The 20,204-nt window shown below is 31.9% G+C and overlaps 1 protein-coding gene across 1 annotated transcript in view; it reads left to right on the forward strand.

Moving 5' to 3' along the window:
- Positions 1-20,204, forward strand: part of LOC143047285 (uncharacterized) — a 66,394-nt gene that overhangs the window by 34,339 nt on the left and 11,851 nt on the right. The window contains exons 2-5 of the mRNA XM_076220325.1: positions 6,306-6,383; positions 10,567-10,623; positions 11,720-11,797; positions 18,298-18,324. Of these exons, the coding sequence (XP_076076440.1) occupies positions 6,306-6,383; positions 10,567-10,623; positions 11,720-11,797; positions 18,298-18,324 (240 nt within the window). The remainder of the gene's footprint in view (positions 1-6,305; positions 6,384-10,566; positions 10,624-11,719; positions 11,798-18,297; positions 18,325-20,204) is intronic.

Below are 20,204 nucleotides of genomic sequence, written 5' to 3' on the forward strand. Positions count from 1 at the left end.
TCCAAGGGTACTTTTAAAAGCTTTAGCGCAATAACTTAATGCCCAAGCGCACTGGTGAAATTGATATCCAAAGATAAAGGCATAATTGATTTATGTAGGAAAATCATAGAAAAGTTTGTGAAAATATGGAAAATCAATGAAATTAGCATTTGAAGATCAAAGAAAACACCAAAATCCCTTAAATAGGTGATAACTGAATATAAAAAATCACTGAAATAGGTGATAATGAAATCACTTGTTTAAGTAGCACCCCTGACTGATAAATGAAAAGTTATTTATCAATTATGGCCATGATAAAAAGAATAGTTCTCACATATCATAACATCTCTGTAACTCATGTGCCTGCCTAAGCAATTTTATTAAATGCAGGCAAGCCATAGCCATATATATCCATTACTATGATGCATGTACAGAGTCATGTCTGCATAAGTTTTTATTTTTAATAAAAAAAAATTGTATTGTGTAATATATTATAAGAATAAACAACTAGATAAGAAATGTTTTTGCGTATGCATTTAACATATTTTGGCATTTTACTTTTTGAAAACAATCTATCACATATTTGCAATAGTATAAAGAGAACGATTATCAAAACAACGATGACGGAAGGGATTTCTCCTTTACGACGTTAACTCTCGTGCATCTTTTTAAGACTGACAAGCCAATGACTCTGTACTAACATAATATTTACCTGTCGCTAAAGTTTAAATCAATAAATAACATAATTTCTCGTGACCTACTTTGGTTCAATGCTTTTATGTGTCAAGGTGTAATACCACCAAAGCATACATTTGTAGTACGTCACATCTGGTTTCATACGAAAAAGGGTAGAAAAAACATTCCCTTGAATTTGACAGTTGTAGGAAATTAACCCTGCATTTCATTGCAGAAAAATATTCTGATCTTGGGTCCTTTTATATTTGGTGTTTCTATAAAATATTATGGAGACTTAAGGTGAAATGGTTACTAAAACTTGTAAACAGGGAAAAAAGGGTGAAAATTTAATAGCATTAAGGTACAGTATTCGACAATCGATTGATTCTACAAGATTTAATTTTTCCTTCAGTTTTTAATTCAATTCAATTAAAAAGAATGAATTGAATAGACACCTTAACGATCGATTAATTCAACAAATCTTTAACAATAGATACGATCAATAATGATCAAACATTGCTTGTCGAATCAATCAACTTACTGAATTATGATGAATACTTGATCGTAATGATAGATACGATCGATAACAATTGAACATTGTTTGTCGATTCAATCAACTCAATTTATTTATGATTGAGACTCGATCGTAACGATTGATACGATCGATAACGATTGAACATTGTTTGTCGATTCAATTAACTGAATGCATATGTGTTATAATGAAGACTCGATCGTAACGATCGATAACGATTGAACGTCATATGTCGAATCAATCGGTCGAAGCTGCGCCCTGCAGAGCATTTTATTGTGTTTTGGTCTGTTTTTCTTAAACTATAAGCAATTTAAGGTCAACTATATTTGTTGTATGGAAGGATTTTAAGCTGTATATGTCTTTCTGGAAAATTTCATACGACCTTGACCTTATTTTGGTGGTTGATTAGTCAATGTGAAGTTTTCATGGTTTCACGTTTGTTTCTTAGATACTATAAGCAATAGATCAACTATATTTAATGCATAGATTGATTGTAAGGTGTACATGTCTGCCTGGGATGGTTCACAGGACCTTGACCTCATTTTCATAGTTCATTGGTCAATCATGAATGTTAAGTTTTCTTGGTTAAGTCTGTTTCTTAGAAACTATAAGCAATAGGTCAACTATATTTAGTGTATTAAATGATTGGAAGGTGTACATGTATTTCTCGGTTGTTTTATCTGACCTTGACCTCATTTTCTTGGATCATGTTAAGTTTATGTGATAGTTGTAGTAAAGCTTTATATTTAGGACTATCAACATGATATCAATGGTTAGTAAAGAAGTCGAGACATTTCAGCGTGTGCACTCTTGTTTGTATTTTGGCCCAGTTTTCAAGTTGGTCAAAATCGGGATTCAAAATTACACTTTGTTTGATTTCATCAAAAATTTAATTCTTGGGGTTCTTTGATATGCTGAAAAAACATGTATTTAGATTTTGAATATTGGAGAATAAAAGGTAAATGTCCAACTTCAAATCTTTAAAGGGGCACTAGCTACGAGATATTAAAAAAAAATAGAATATGATTTTGTTTGGTTCAATCATTAATATAAGTGAAATGATGAAATATTAATTTGTTTTAGCAACTAATTTGGTTCAATTATGTCAAAATAAACAAAGAAAGATTGCTGATGAATTATTCACTTGCAAGTGAATAATTCCACCTCATTGAATCCGTATTCATGTGACCTTCAATTTAACCCAATGGCTTAAGGTTGGTTACGCATGTATAAATCGTGGTCAGCCATTTAATGGAAAAGAATGTCAACATTGTAAGTGAAACAAAGGTGAACCATTTCGTTGACTGATTCGATCAACAAAAAAATCATTCTTAGACAGATAAAAACGATAATGAACTTTTTATTTAACCTAAAAAATGAAATCAAACAGATCTAAAAAAATCTAATTGCACGACGTCTCTTTTTATTTATATCTATGTTTATGTTTATATCGGGTTATATGACAATCGGCAATCTCTAGTGGTCATCTCGAAAGTTATTAGATGGCGTCTTGACTTTAATAAACACGAAATTCGGTTATATATTAACAAGTACATGCAGTGTTAACTGTTTATTTCAGACTTATTGTAATCTGAATATTCGTTTTAGTATGTTATAAATCAAAAATGAGAATTTGAGTCAAATCGGTGAACATGGATATTTACAGCTAGTGCCCCTTGAAGTTCTTACACCATAAACAATCTGTGTCAGAAACCTATGCTATGTCAAATATTATATTTATTACAATCCAAATTCAGAGCTGCATTGCACGATTTGAATTATAGAAATTTAAAGTAGATTTATAGTTAAAAATAGATACAGCAGAGAAATTATTTGAAGAAGACATTGTACCACATGGTTCCATACCACAAAAGGAAGGTTGGGAATAATTTAGGAGGTTATTATCTTACCTGTTTAGGAATTAAGGGCCAAAAACAGGCATTTTTCTTGTTTCCCGACAATGATTTGTGTATAATTGCATGGATCTCTACGACATTTTACCGCAACGTTCCATACCAAAAAAGGAAAGCTGATATTATTTTTGGGGTTATGGCCCTTATTTTTTAAGAAAAAAGTTGCCAAAAACAATACTTTTCTAATATTTTATAAATATAAAGATATGTGGTATGAAGTGGATGTAAGCAATTAAAGACAAGCATACGGCCTTCAACAATAAGAAAACCCAATTCTCTATGGTCAGCATATGAATTGATTATTTCTCAAACAATTTAAATGGGTTTATTCAAAGACTTGAATTCTTGGGTTTTTTAAATTGCTGAATCTAACCGTGTATTTTGGATTTTGGACCCCAATCGATGGTTGGATATTTTCGAAATTTTTTCTTTAAAATTGTGGTAGGTTTGTTTATTATTCTGTATTAATTAATTTGCAGAATGCTGTCTATATATATAAAATAAAAATATGAAGCTCAGGCGCAGATCCAGCCATTTCAAAGGGGGGGGTCCCAACCCAGGATAAAGGGGGGTTCCAACTATTTGTCCCCATTCAAATACATAGATCGTCCAAACAAAAGGGGGGTTCCAATGCCTGGAACCCCCCTCTGGATCCGCCACTGTAGAGAACCCCTAGCGTAGCTAAGTTTGTCCATCAATAAATACATTAATTAATTGTAATTGTTTTTCTGTTTGTCTTTTTCATTTTTAGCCATGGCGTTGTCAGTTTGTTTTAGATTTATGAGTTTGACTGTCCCTTTGGTATCTTTCGTCCCTCTTTAATTAAATTATTGATGTAATTGAATTTGCTAAATCTAACCATGTATTTAGATTTTGGATATTGGACCAGGACAGGTCAAAGTATAATTTCAAGTTTTCTGTTCATTGACCATATTCATTCTGTGTCAGAAACATATGCTGTGTACAATATTGAATCACAATCCGAATTCAGAGCTGTACGTATCAAGCTTGAATATAGTGTCCATACTTGCACCAACTGTTCAGGGTTCAACCTCTGTGGTCTTATCAAGCTGAACCCAGTTGAGCATTTTATTAAGTCTCCCAAACAAAGTTTTTTGACTTATTGTTTTTGCTCAGTTCTTAGTATTTTTATTATTCTTTTTCTTTTTCTTTTTCTTTTTCTGCCACTTTAAAAAATTAACTTGTCCGCAGCGTTTCTCTAAAACCACTTGTCAGATTTACTTAGGATTTCATAAAATGTTAGACTAACATGTCTACGTGAGCCATCAATCGTTCGTTTGTGCATTGGGGTCTATTAAGGGGTATTTTTTTTTTGGGGGGGGGGGCTGAAAGAAGGGAGGGATTTACTATAGAACCCTATGGGATTTTATTTTTGAAAATTTTCAAATGAATATAACTTGAAAACTTTAAGTGATAAACACACACAGTCTTCGAAAATGATCAAGTGACAATAAAACACATCACCTGAAATAAAGGGGGAATCTCTAGGGGGTCATCCCGACCCACTTAAATTTGAGAATATGCTATTATCTTGTAAAGGGTCCTAATCACCACCCCTAAACCATGTATATTCTTGAATTGGACGATAACACAAATTTAACGATGTAAAAGAGAAGTCCCTGGGGGTCGCCCCCACCCCGTTCAATTTGAGAATGTGCTATTATCTTGTAAACAGTCCAGATCCCCACCCCTAAACCATATATATTCTTGTAGGGGACAATAAAACAAATCGAATGAAATTAAAGGGAAGTCCCTGGGGGTCCCCCTACCCCATTCGATTTGAGAATGTGAAATTATCTTGTAAACGTTCCTGATCCCCACCCCTAAACCATATATATTCTTGTAGGGGACAGTAAAACTAATAAAAAGAAATTAAAATGAAGTCCCTTGGGGGTCACCCCACCCCCTCGTGTTTGAAAACTTGTAAACGGTCCATATCCCCACCCCTAAACCATGTATATTCTTGTATGGAACAATAAAACACAACAACTGAAACATAGGGAGATTCCATGGGGGTTACCCCTACCCCGCTCAATTTGAGAATGTTCTATTATCTTGTAAACGGTCCAGATCCCCACCCCTAAACCATATATATTCTTGTAGGGGACAATAAAATAAATGAAATGAAATAAAAGGGAAGTCCTTATGGGGTCACTCCACCCCCTATTGTTCGAAAACTTGTAAACTGTCAAGATCCCCACCCTTAAACCATATATATTCTTGTATAGGACCATTAAACAAGTCAAATTAATATGGGAGCTTTGTTTGGGAGACTTCGTAACAGCATCCTGTTACAATTACTTTTTGTTATAATTTGTTCTTATGTTGTGTTGTCACACTGTGTCCCAGGTTCAGAAGGGATTTGACGCCTTGCAAACATGTTTAAACCCGCTACATTCTGTAAGTGCCTGTCCAAATTTGATAAAATTTCATGAAGGATTGAAAAAATAGCTGATGCTTGAAAACTAAAACCGTAGACTGTATTTTTACATTAAATGCGACAAAAAAGTCCGTTTATCAGTGTAATTCGAAATTAATGAATACACACATACATTTTACGCTGGATACTGTCTAATTAGGATCATTAAAAAGCTTCTGTTCAAACTCACAAAATTCCAAGAGAGTTTAGCAAAGTTTATGATGTCTTAAATAATGTTAACGATGCACCGACTAAACCTAAATGTTAACGCTACCAACGATGCACCTTTGATAACTTTTTAACCTAAATGTTGACGCTACCAACGATGGCATGTAGGATCGCTATTTTGCGCTTACACATCAAATGCAGATACTCAGCAAAAATGAGGTAATGTGATATGATTGCTAATGAGACAACTATCAACGAGTGACCAAAGGACGGAGATGAAAACAACTATGATCATTATCTGCTTAAAACATCTATAAAAACCATGGTCATTAAATTATTTCATTTTTTTTTTATTAGTTGTAATTATTGTTTATAGGTAAGAAACCTAACCTTTCATACTCCTATAGTTCCACCTATGAGATCCCTGGTTTTACTTCATTATGATATTGTATCTATTCAACAGGATTCACAACAAATATCAAATATACAACTTAAATGTAGGTTAAAATCAGACCAATACATAGACTTTGTGTTGAATTGAGTTTGTGAAGTGTGATCATGCATTGACTTAACTATTTATTTGTTTGTATTTTTTCAGAAAAGAAAGACTATTTGCAAGGGCTACCAGCTATTATATTCTGCGAAGACATTGGAAATGTTAGTGTAAAGTTGGGAGGTAATTTAATATCTAAATAACAGTATTGTTCTTGTCAGTGAAATAAAACTGAGGGATCTTAGATTTTAACATGTAACAAAATGGGTTAATTTATTTTTAAATCTTCATCTTAGATTAATACAGTTTTGTTTTGAGCACATTAAGAAAATTTGCTCATGAAAAATATGTAGTGTAACATGAGGTTTAAATCCAACATGTTGAAGCCTCTGCTATAAACAGATATATTAATGATACTATATTATATCATTATACATAAATGGATACAATAAGGATCTGTAGATTGTATAAAAAGAACACAAGATAATATCTTTATAAGTTATATCGGAATAAAAGGCAGAATCATGCGCTTTATAATGTCCTGTCATATATTTGTACATGTGCATATGGGAAAAAGGGACATATAGTTATGTTTCAGTCTGTCTTCGCATCTAACAACATCATATAGTTGAGATCTGTAAAAGGATATTATAATAATGTGCTTTGATTTGTATATTATTTATATTTGTTACTCAAACGTATTGGTATAACTCCTCTGAGTTATCTTTCATTGAATTTTCCAACAAAATAAATCTTCTACACATGTAACTACGGACGGACTTAAGTAGTATATGTAGTATATAACGAATTTTATCAAATTGGTCCACATTGAGGTCCAAAGGGTCCATTATTAGATTTGGTTTGATATAAAAAAAAAAACGAATTCTTGAGGTTCTTTGATTTGCTGAATCTAACTGTATTCAGATTTTGGATATGGGACCATAATAGGAAAATGACCAATTTAAAATTTTCAAGTTCATTTTGTGTCAAAAACCTATGCTGCATCAAATATTTAATCACAATCCAAATTCAGAGCTGTATCAAGCTTGAATATAGTGTCCATACTTGCACCAACTGTTCAGGGTTCAACCTCTGTGGTCTTATCAAGCTGCACCCAGTTGATCATTTTATTATAGTTTGTTCTTATGTTGTGTTGTCACACTGTGTACCAGGTTCAGAAGGGATTTGGCACCTGGCAAACATGTTTAAACCCGCTACATTCTGTAAGTGCCTGTCCAAATTTGATAATATTTCATGAAGGATTGACAAAGTAGCTGATGCTTGAAAACTTAAACCGTAGACTGTATCTTTATATTAAATGCGACAAAAACTAAGTCTGTTTATCAATGTAATACGAAAATAAGGAATACATATATTTTCAAAGTTCTACGCTTGATACTGTCTTTGGATCATAAAAAAGCTCCTGTTCAAAACTCATAAAATTCAAAGAAAGTTTGACAAAGTTATTGATGTCTAAAATAATTTTATCGATGCACCGATTGATAACTATTGAACCTAAATATTGACACTACCAACGATGCACCTTTGATAACTATTGAACTTAAATGTTGACGCTACCAACGATGGAATGTAGGATCACTATTTTGCGCTTACACATCAAATGCAGATACTCAGCAAAAATGAGGAAATGTGATATGATTGCTAATGAGACAACTATCAACGAGTGACCAAAAGACGAAGATGTAAACAACTATGATCATTATCTGGTTTAAACATCTAAATTAATTGAAATGATTGAATCTTTAATCCTAGCAAAAAACCATTACATTAAATTATTTCGTGTTTTTTATTAGTTGTAATTATTGTTTAAAGGTAAGAAAAAATAATTAGATCGTTTTATATCTTTTTATTTTAGAAAATTAGTAAACAATCAGTCAGGGGTACTACTTGTACAAGTAATTTTTATTTACTTGAAGAAGTAAAAAAAAATGTACCTATATAAGTAAATTTGTAGGATGTATATACTTATACAAGTGAATTTTATTTACTTGTATGGGTAAAAAAAAAAAATTGACGTAGTAATGTCCCTTAGACATTCAGATTTTTTTACTTATATAAGTGTAAAAGTCATCTAATCTTCATTTTTAGCTCACCTGGCCCGAAGGGCCAAGTGAGCTTTTCCCATCACTTGGCGTCCGTCGTCCGTCGTCGTTAACTTTTACAAAAATCTCCTCTGAAACTACTGGGCCAAATTAAATTAAACTTGGCCACAATCATCATTGGGGTATCTAGTTTAAAAAATGTGTGGCGTGACCCGGCCAACCAACCAAGATGGCCGCCATGGCTAAAAATAGAACATAGGGGTAAAATGCAGTTTTTGGCTTATAACTCAAAAACCAAAGCATTTAGAGCAAATCTGACATGGGATAAAATTGTTTATCAGGTCAAGATCTATATGCCCTCAAATTTTCAGATGAATCCGACAACCCGTTATTGGGTTGCTGCCCCTGAACTGGTAATTGTAGGGAATTTTTGCTGTTTTTGGCTATTATCTTGAATATTATTATAGATAGAGATAAACTGTAAACAGAAATAATTTTCAACAAAGTAAGATTTACAAATAAGTCAGCATGACCAAAATGGTCAGTTGACCCCTTTAGGAGTTATTGCCCTTTATAGTCAATTTTTAACCATTTTTTCGTAAATCTTAGTAATCTTTTACAAAAATCTTCTCCTCTGAAACTACTGGGCCAAATTAATCCAAACTTGGCCACAATCATTTTTGGGATATCTAGTTTAAAAAATGTGTGGCGTGACCCGGACAACCAACCAATATGGCCGCCATGGCTTAAAATAGAACATAGGGGTAAAATGCAGTTTTTGGCTTATAACTCAAAAACCGAAGCATTAAGAGAAAATCTGACAGGGTTTAATTGTTAATCAGGTCAAGATCTATCTGCCCTGATGTTTTCACATGGATCGGACAACCCGTTGTTAGGTTACAGTACTGTCCTGAATTGGTAATTTTAAGGAAATTTTGCCGTTTTTTGTTATTATCTTGAATATTATTATAGAGATAAACTGTATACAGCAATAACGTTCAGCAAAATAAGATCTACAAATGAGTTTCCATGACCAAAATAGTCAATTGACCCCTTAAGGAGTTATTGCCCTTTATAGTTAATTTTTAACATTTTTCATAAATTTTTGAAAATTTTTAGAAAATATTTTCCACTGTAATTACTTGGCCAAGTTCATTATAGATAGAGATAATTGTAGCAACAAGAATGTTCAGTAAAGTAAGATCTACAAACACATCACTATCACCAAAACACAATTATGTCATGAATTTATCCGTGTCCATTGTTTAATATGCACAAGACCAAGGTGAGCGACACAGGCTCTTTAGAGCCTCTAGTTTAAATTCTTAGGATTTCTTTGCTCTAATAGAATTTTAATTCGTCTGCCCATTGCAGATGTCTTTTCTTATCATTTTAGTGTGATTTTATGGACAATGAAAATCCTATTTGTCTGTTATCTTCAGAACACTGGTCATTTCCAAGCCCCAAAGGAGCAATTTTTGAAGACTTTGCACAAATACTTAAGATCTTTGCTCAATCAGTTTCTTTGTTGAATTAATGAGATGAAACATTGAACTTTAATAAAAAAAAATATGAGCTAACCTTGGAAAAATCTTTAATGGCACGATTTTACATCTCGAAACTTGAGAAGTAGGGTGGGATTGTAATTTTTTTTTACTTGTATAAGTAAATTTTTGAGAAAATTAAGGGGAGATTATTCAAACATTATAATTTACTTATATAAGTATATTTTGTTTAACTTCTTCAAGTACATAAAAATTACTTGCACAATTAGTACCCCTGACTGACAATCGGTTAAAGATTAAAAAAATTAATGAGAGAAAACTTTAAATCTACCTTATTTGGAAATATTTGAATAATACAAAATATAATAGAACGAAACTGTGGTGTATTTTGCCAGTTGGGCGAGTGAAGTCCCTTTTCTATGGAAAACAAGTAGTTATGGGGTGGGACTAAAACAGGATTATACATATCGAATGAAAAAATATCAAATATTAATCGTATTGAGTCTAACCCTTCATACTCCTACAGTTCCACCCTGAAATTAAATCCCTGGATTAACTTCATTATGATATTGTGTATATTCAACAGGATTCACTACAAATATGAAATCATTGAAAAGCAAAAATAAATCTTTTTTCATATTGTGGTATTGTACAAACTTTATTGAAAATTCTGCTTAACAAATATATACAACTTAAATGTAGGTTAATATCAGAACAATACATAGACTTTGTGTTAAATTAAGTTTGTGAAGTGTGATCATGCATTGACTTAAATATTTATTTGTTTGTATTTTTCAGAAAAGAAAGACTATTTGCAACAAGGTTGTATAGTATTGTGTAGTGCCAAGTACAAAGGTAATCAAATATCTAAATAACAGTATTGTTCTTGTCAGTGAAATAAAACTGAGGGATCTTAGATTTTAACATGTAACAAAATGGGTTAATTTATTTTTAAATAATCATTTTAGATTAATGCATAAATTATAGTTTGTTCTTATGTTGTGTTGTCACATTGTGTCCCAGGTTCAGAAGGGATTTGGCGCCTGGCAAACATGTTTAAACCCGCTACATTCTGTAAGTGCCTGTCCAAATTTGATAAAATTTCATGAAGGATTTAAAAAATAGCTAATGCTTGAAAACTAAAACCGTAGACTGTATTTTTACATTAAATGCGACAAAAAAGTCTGTTTATCAGTGTAGTTCGAAAATAATGAATACACATAAATTTTACGCTGGATACTGTCTAATTAGGATCATTAAAAAGCTTCTGTTCAAACTCACAAAATTCCAAGAGAGTTTAGCAAAGTTTATGATGTCTTAAATAATGTTAACGATGCACCGACTAAACCTAAATGTTGACGCTACCAACGATGCACCTTTGATAACTATTTAACCTAAATGTTGACGCTACCAACGATGGCATGTAGGATCGCTATTTTGCGCTTACACATCAAATGCAGATACTCAGCAAAAATGAGGAAATGTGATATGATTGCTAATGAGACAACTATCAACGAGTGACCAAAGGACGGAGATGAAAACACCTATGATCATTATCTGCTTAAAACATCTATAAAAAACCATGGTCATTAAATTATTTCATTTTTTTTTTATTAGTTGTAATTATTGTTTAAAGGTAAGAAACCTAACCTTTCATACTCCTATAGTTCCACCTATGAGATCCCTGGTTTTACTTCATTATGATATTGTATCAATTCAACAGGATTCACAACAAATATCAAATCATTGAAAAGCAAAAAAAAAAAATTTGTTTTCTTTTATATAATGGTATTGTACAAGCTTTATTGAAAATTCTGCTTAACAAATATACAACTTAAATGTAGGTTAAAATCAGACCAATACATAGACTTTGTGTTAAATTGAGTTTGTGAAGTGTGATCATGCATTGACTTAACTGTTTATTTGTTTGTATTTGTTTGTATTTTTTCAGAAAAGAAAGACTATTTGCAAGGGCTACCAGCTGGTATATTCCGCAAAGACATTGGAAATGTTAGTGTAAAGTTGGGAGGTAATTTAATATCTAAATAACAGTATTGTTCTTGTCAGTGACATAAAACTGAGGGATCTTAGATTTTAACATGTAACAAAATGGGTTAATTTATTTTTAAATCTTCATCTAAGATTAATACAGTTTTGTTTTGAACACATTAAGAAAATTGCTCATGGAAAATATGTAGTGTAACATGAGGTTTAAATGCAACATGTTGAAGCCTCTGCTATAAACAGATAGATTAATGATACTATATTATATCATTATACATAAATGGATACAATAAGGATCTGTAGATTGTATAAAAAGAACACAATATAATATCTTTATAAGTTATATCGGAATAAAAGGCAGAATCATGCGTTTTATAATGTCTTGTCATATATTTGTATGGTGCATATGGGAAAAAGGGACATATAGTTATATTTCAACCGGTCTTCGCATCTAACAACATCATATAGTTGAGATCAGTAAAAGGATATTATAATAATGTGCTTTATTTTGTATATTATTTATATTTGTTACTCAAACGTATTGGTATAACTCCTCTGAGTTATCTTTAATTTAATTTTCCAACAAAATAAATCTTCTACACATGTAGCTACGGAGGGACTTAAGTAGTATATGTAGTATATAACGATTTTTTTATATAATGATTGAAACCGTGCACAGCTGTTATGAATAAAACAAAGAAGGATTAAGCTATCACTCAATTCAATTCAGTACCTTATTTGAAAGAGCACTACAGGGGAGTTATCCAGTTTCGTAACAGAAATATTTTTTTCTTTATTATTCATACATGTCATAATGGACGAAAGAAAAACTTTTAATATCATGGTTAATTTAGTCCCCTACAGACGAAGTCGATGAGGACTTTAGGTTTGAACTCAGTCCGTCTGTCTGTCCGTCTGTCTGTCCATCTGCCCATCCGTCAGTCTGGCAAATCAGCTTTCCACACTTTTTTTCTTCGTTTTTGAAGATATTGATTTGATATTTGGTATATAGTTTTATCATGACAAGTTATAGATCAAGTTTGAATATTGTTCCAGTCTGATGATGAGTCCAGAGTTATCATGGTCCATATATCTAATTTTAGAGTACTACATTTTGTTTGTTAAACCATATTTCTGTACGAAGAGAGATAACTCATTTTTTTAAAGACATTCTTTGGTTAATTGTTTGAAGTGTTTTTTATTTTGTATAAACTAATTTTTTGAATGCTATATACAAAAAAAAAAATTTGAAGTGAAAGATATTAATCTATTTTTATTAAGGTATATATTTCATTACATTACATTGTTTATAGATAAAAGTTGTTGACATTTTATAGATAAGTTACAAATCTATATTAGTTTGTGACAAATGAAAGAAAAATTATTTTGAAATATTAATTATGTTTGATTATAACTTGAAAATAAATATAAATTGTATTACATCATATCTAATTTTAGAGAACTTTTTATCATATCTAATGTTAGAGTGTTTTCCACACTTTTTTTCATCATGCTTGAAGATATTAATTGATAATTGGTATATAGTTTTATCATGACAAGTTAAAGACCAAGTTCAAATTTTTGTTTCTGTCTGATAATTTTGTGCAGAGTCATGGTCCTTGGACTTGAAAAATTCACTCATATAATCAATTTTCCACACGGTTTTTAGTCATGCTTGAAGATATTGACTAGATATTTTCTTTTTGTTTACACCATGACAAGTTATAGAACAAGTTAGCATTTTGTTCCAGTATAATGAATTTTTACCCGGTAGGGGACTATGTATTGCCATGCAATACTCTCAGAATGCTTGTTTCCCATTAAATTTTACACAGTGGTATCCTAGACCATTTTTATCGACCTGGTAGATTTCCACATATATATATATATATATATGTTATACACAATTATGAATTATAGTATAATATTAAATATTGAAAAGCAATACTATAGTCAATCCATTAATTCAGCCCTCGCATTTTTAAGTATAAACAAATAACAATGAATAAATCACAACTGTTGACATATACTTTATCCTTTCTTACATGCCTTGAAGATAGACTAAAGCTCATCTAAATTTACGACATTGACTAGAATTATTTTGCGGTATTTATAATAAATGCAAGGACGAAATTAAGCACATGACATCTTTTTTGTGTGTTTTATTTTATATGTTTATAAGACAAATACAAGGTCGGAATTGAGCATGAACACAGATACTGTTCTCTATGTCTTAATGTCATCATTAGCTCATAAAAACAGTTACTTTCTATACTGTGTGTTTGGTCGATTGAGATACAAAACAAAAATAAAAATTTATAAATTTAATTACAAATAAGGCACAGAAATAAAGTATTGACCACTTTAGTCAGTTTTGCTTTATTTTATTGACTGAAATTTCGCACACATTTCATGGTAAACATTGTGATATTGTCTTTATCATATATAAGAGGACGGGATTAAAGCTCAATTTTATAATATGTTTATGAGCAAAGACATAATGCTCAATATCACAGTCAGTCAGTTTTGCTTTATTTTATTGACTGAAATTTCGCACACATTCCATGGTAAACATTGTGATATTATCTTTATCATATAAGTGACAATCATGAACTGTTATACGTATATGTCTATATCATATATAAGAGGACGGGATTAAAGCTCAATTTCATAATATGTTTTATGAGCAAAGAATAAGCATAAACGAAATAAAGCTCAATATCATATTGCTTGCATCAATTTGTATCATGTAAGCATTTGTAGGCATACAGATATAACACTGAATAAACTACTCAGGGTGCAATGCATTTTGTATGATTGTCGCACTCATTTTTCCAAAGCTTAATAATGAAATATACAGAATACGTTTATATGATACAGATATATTTTGTATAAAAGAACAAAAACCAAAATTGTTTCAGGACAATAGCTTGTGTATGAGTGTATGAAATTTTAGCACAAGGTTCCATACCTAAAAAGGAAAGTTTGGATTGAATTTGGGGTTCATGCATCAACCGGTTTAGGAATTTGGAATTAAAGGCCGACAAGGAGCAACAAAGGTTTTTCTGGTTTCTGGACAATAAGTTAATTGTGTATAAGTCTATGGATTGCTATTTAATTGATACACAAGGTTTTATACCATAAAAGGAAAGATTTGAAAAAAAAAGGATTGAGATTATCGCCCCTGTAATGGATGCGCCCATGATATTTTTATAAGAGTTAGTTTTTGAGGCATGTATACTGTTGAGAGGGGCAGAGGCACTATGTATGTGTTAGATATGTTTATGTGCAGTTAATGCAGTGCGTGTAAACACAATATAGTATAAAAACGACATAATTTACGATTTTCAATGATATTCCAAATCGCTACGATGTCAATGTTACATGTACATTATCATGACTATTGAAAGAGTTTTTGTTATTTACGCTTGACTTTCGTCACCACTTGATATGAATTTTATATAGTATTCACATAACTTTGAGAAACGACCCATATAAATACGACTATACTCAGGTGTCATACATAGATGAACAATATACATGTAGCAGCAACTGTTTACATGTAGTTTCAAGTGTGTGAAAATATTTTAAAGTAAGCAGACTAATATAGCAACTCTTCTTATAATTTCAAGAATATTTAAATTTACATATTACATATAAATATTAATATGGCATCAGGTGAATTTAAAGAGCTCAAAAGCCTCATAATGGGAGTTGATAAAAAAGTAAGTGACTTTTCACAGCAACTTCAAAAAGTTGAACATAATTTAACAGGTATGATCAATGAAGTGAAAACTGACGTGCATGTATTGAAAACAAAATACGATGAATCACAATTAGAAACAAGTAATCCTGTGTTAGGATGCTAACACAAAAGTCACCAAAACGGACCCCAAATCGTTTGTTCTGCGGTATCAATGATGCCAAATTACCTATGTGTAAAGTTTCATTAAATCGAATGGATTTTGATATTTTAACATTTTTGCCGTTTCCATGGTTACGGCGGCCATTTTGGAAATTTTGAGGTCAAAAGTAATGTCCACATATGGTAGGCAACATTTGTTTTAAGTTTCATCAATTTTGAAGCATTTTGAAATTTTTGGACATTTTTGCTGTTTCCATGGCAACGTCGGCCATTTTGAAAATTCCAAACTCAAAAGTTTAGTCTACATAAATTAGGCAACATTTGCTATAAGTTTCAATAATTCTGAAGCATTTTGAAGTTTTTCATATTTTTGCTGTTTCCATGGTAACGGGGGCCATTTTGAATATTCCAAAGTCCAACCCCCACTGTAATGTGTTCCCTCCATAATTATATACAATCATGTACCATTTAATGTCTCTAGAACTAATTTGACATTGATGTTCTGGAATGTTCCATAAAAATTCACCCCCCTAAAATTATGCCAAGGAGACCCCCTACTGAAATAAAATTAGTTCCAAGTTGAAGCTGACATGTGTCTCTAAATATTCATAAAAGAAAATATAATACCATCTACTCTATTTACAGCAGAAAATTGATGAAATGCATAAAAAAATTGACCCCACCCATCTTTGAGCCCCCCTAATTATGCCAAGATGACACCCTGGTATCATGGACATTGGATTCTGCAACCCCCATGATGCAGACCTATACCCAGAATAAATATAAATTTTCCATCCTGTACTGCTTCCCAAAAAATGGTAGGACAGTTTAAGGGGTCAGAAAGAGAAGAATAAGAATAATAATAACTAGATTTGCCATTGCAAGCAATAGCGGATGGCACCCTTCCCACATTGCCAGGCGAGCGGCAACAATCTAGAAGATTCCAAAGTCAAAGTGTGCATCTAACATTCAAATCATCATTTTTGTCAAGTTTCATTAAGTTTGGAGCATGGTTACGGCAGCCATTTTGAAAATTCCGACTTCAAATGTCAACTCTGCTTATGCCAGTGACCATTCCTGTAAAGTTTCATCCAGTTTGAAGCATTTTTATTTTTTTGGAAATTTTTGACCTTTTTGCATTGTTTCCATGGTAACAACAGCTATTTTGGAAATTCCAACGCCAAACGCCACATCTTCCAATGTTGCTCATCGTTACTGTGAAGTTTCATGAAGTTTGGAGCATTTTGATATTTTTGAAATTTTTGGTATAGTTTCCATGGCAACATAGTAGTTCCAATGAGTGCCAAAATCATCCAACACCTGTATATGGCCGGCACCTACATTGTATCAAAATATTATGGTTCTGAGTTTAAGCATATCAAAACAGTTCACCAAAACAAAAAACAGGATTTTTTCACATTTGTTTCGTTTCCATGGCAACGGTAGCCATCTTGATGGTGCCATACCCCACTGCACTATAGAATGTGGTGTTCTACATTATGGTATAATTCCATCAATATTGTTCAAGCCAATTTCGAGAAATAGAATGGACAAAAAAGTGTGGAAGAATAAAAATAATAATAATAATAATAATAATAAGAAAAAAAGAAACGAACAATAACAATATGTCACCCCAACTCCGTTGAGGGTGCCATAATAAGAAACGATACAAAAACAATAAGTCGCCAAAAACTCCGTTTTGGTGACTTAATAACCACTTTTAAGACGAGACTTCACAGAGTTGGAACAGGGTGTTGCAGGTATGGATCTGCAAATACAAGCAATTGAAGGTGAAAAATTACAAAAACAAAAATATGAGCTTCAAACCCAGATGAATGAAGGATCAGGTAACATTGCTTGAAAAGCATGAAAGAAAATATAATGTTATGATGTATGGTATTGATGACAGTAAGGCTGACGAGAATATCTATTCTGTTACTCGTCAGTTGTTTAGCGAAAATCTAAAAATCGAACAGAGAAAAGCAAATGCCATTCCGATTGCTAACGCTCACCGTGTACCAACAAGGGGTAGTGGACCCAAACCAATTATCGTTCGATTTATCCACTATGGAGATAAACAACTCATTATGTCCAGTGCCCACAATTTGAAAGGTAGTCAAATTCGTATTTTAGATGATCTACCGATATCCATGAAAGAGGAAAGATTCCTTCTGTCTCACGTAGCCTACAAAATACGCAAAAAAGAAAAATTGCAAACACGTATTCGAGATGTCGGGGCACATACGACACTTGAAACCCGGAAAAATAGAGGAGAACCATGGAGCGCAAGAGAATGATAAGCAAAACATAACAATATACACTTTCTTATTTTTGTTTACATGTATATATATATATACATACAAAATATTGTACTTGTACATCAATAAGCCATGGCCATAGTTATATATATATGTTGTTGTGACCTACATTTTTGTATTTGTGAGAAACTACAGAACTTTATAGGCAGGTGTAGATATCTATTTTATTACATATAACTTATAAGATAATTCTTTAATACCAAACTATAGACTTACCCTGAGAAAAAAATTTACAGTAATTTAGCTAAATGAACACTAAACAGAATTGGATCAATTTGCTTTTTCATCTATTGTTTAAATACATGTACATGTATAACCTTTTTCTTTATCATATTTTCACAGAAACCATTATTGAATTGATACCAAAATGTAAGTATAGAACTGGGAATTTCATATCAGCTTTATTATCTATTTATGCAAATATTTTATTTTTTGTTTTTTTTTGTTTATTTATTTTTTGCTTTTTATTACTTTAGTTTTAGTTTTGCTTGATAAAGCTAAATGCATGCATGAAGGGTGATATTCTTAAAATAATTTCTTATAATTGTCAAGGTCTTTATACAAAGGAGAAACGGAGAGATGTTTTGAACTATTTAAAGTCAAAATATTTTAATATAAACTGTCTTCATGACACACATTTTACAGAACAAGATGAATTAAACATTAAAAATCAGTGGAAGGGACAATGCCTTTTCAATTCATTTACATCCAATCAGAGAGGTGTGGCCATCTTTTTTAATAAAAACTTTGATCTTCAAATTCACAAAGTTAAAAAAGATGAGGGTGGAAATCTTCTTGGATTGGACATTACAATTGAAGAACAAAGAATTACCTTAGTAAATATTTCTGGGCCAAATGTAGACACTCCTTGCTTTTATCAAAAGGTGGCAGACATTATTGAGGAATTTGATAACCAATCTTGTATTCTTTGTGGTGATTTTAACCTCATTCAAAGTTTTAATCTCGACACCCATAATTATGTTAATATCAACAACCCAAAGTCTAGAGAAAAAGTATTACAGCTAATGGAAGACTTTAATCTAGTTGATCCATTTAGAGAATTATATTGTGGAAGAACAAAAAGAAATCTTAAATCAGACAAAGGTGTTTTATGAAAAACTTTATAGAAAACAAGATTGTTTGAAAAAGGTTGATTTAACACAGGACTTTTGTTATGACGAGATACCGAAGCTTAGCGAGGATGAAAAGCAGTTATTGGAGGGAAATATTATTTTTTCTGAATTAACTGCAGCATTAAAGAGGATGAAAAATAACAAGAGTCCGGGGTCTGATGGTTTCACTGCAGAATTTTTCAAATTTTTTTGGATTGATATTGGTAAATTTGTCCTTAGATCTATAAATTTTGGATGTGGAAAGGGCCAAATGTCTGTCACCAGAGGCAGGGAGTGATTACATGTATTCCAAAAGATGGTAAACCAAAACAATTTCTTAAAAATTGGAGACCTACATGTATTACTCTACTACATTCTACATATAAATTGGCATCAAGCTGTATAGCAGAGAGAATAAAATCTGTTTTGTCAAAATTAATAAGTTCGGATCAAACTGGTTTTGTTCCAGGTAGATATATAGGCGAAAATTGTCGTTTAATATATGATATTTTACATTTTACTGAAGAAAATAATATTCCCGGAATTCTCTTGCTGATTGATATAACAGCTGCGGTGACACAAAACTGTTGTCTGTCAGAATTCTTCACTATAGAGAGAGGCTGTAGACAGGGAGATCCTTTATCCCCTTATATTTTCTTGCTATGTGCAGAAATATTAGGCATTTTGGTAAGAAATAGTAGGGAGATAAAGGGTATTACTATAGATGATACAGAATTTGTACTTTCTCAATATACGGATGATACATCATTGATATTAGATGGCTCGCCAGAATCGCTCGATGCATCTCTTCGTGTTCTCCAATTGTATGCTGAAATCTCGGGACTTGAGATTAATATAGAAAAAACAAGTGTTATTTGGATAGGTAGCAAAAAACATAGCCAGGATCAAATTTGTGTAGAGTGGGGATTGAAATGGGGCTCCAGTACATTTAAGTTGCTTGGAATTACGTTTTCAGTCGACCTAGATAGAATGATTAATTTAAATTATAGGCCAGTTTTAGATAATATAGACAACACTTTGAAAAAATGGTCAAAACAGTATCTCACTCCCTTTGGAAAGATTACCATTTTAAAAACTTTGGTCATAGCTAAATTAAATCATCTGTTTCTATCTATC

This window comes from Mytilus galloprovincialis, chromosome 10, assembly GCF_965363235.1.
Source record: "Mytilus galloprovincialis chromosome 10, xbMytGall1.hap1.1, whole genome shotgun sequence".
NCBI lineage: Eukaryota > Metazoa > Mollusca > Bivalvia > Mytilida > Mytilidae > Mytilus > Mytilus galloprovincialis.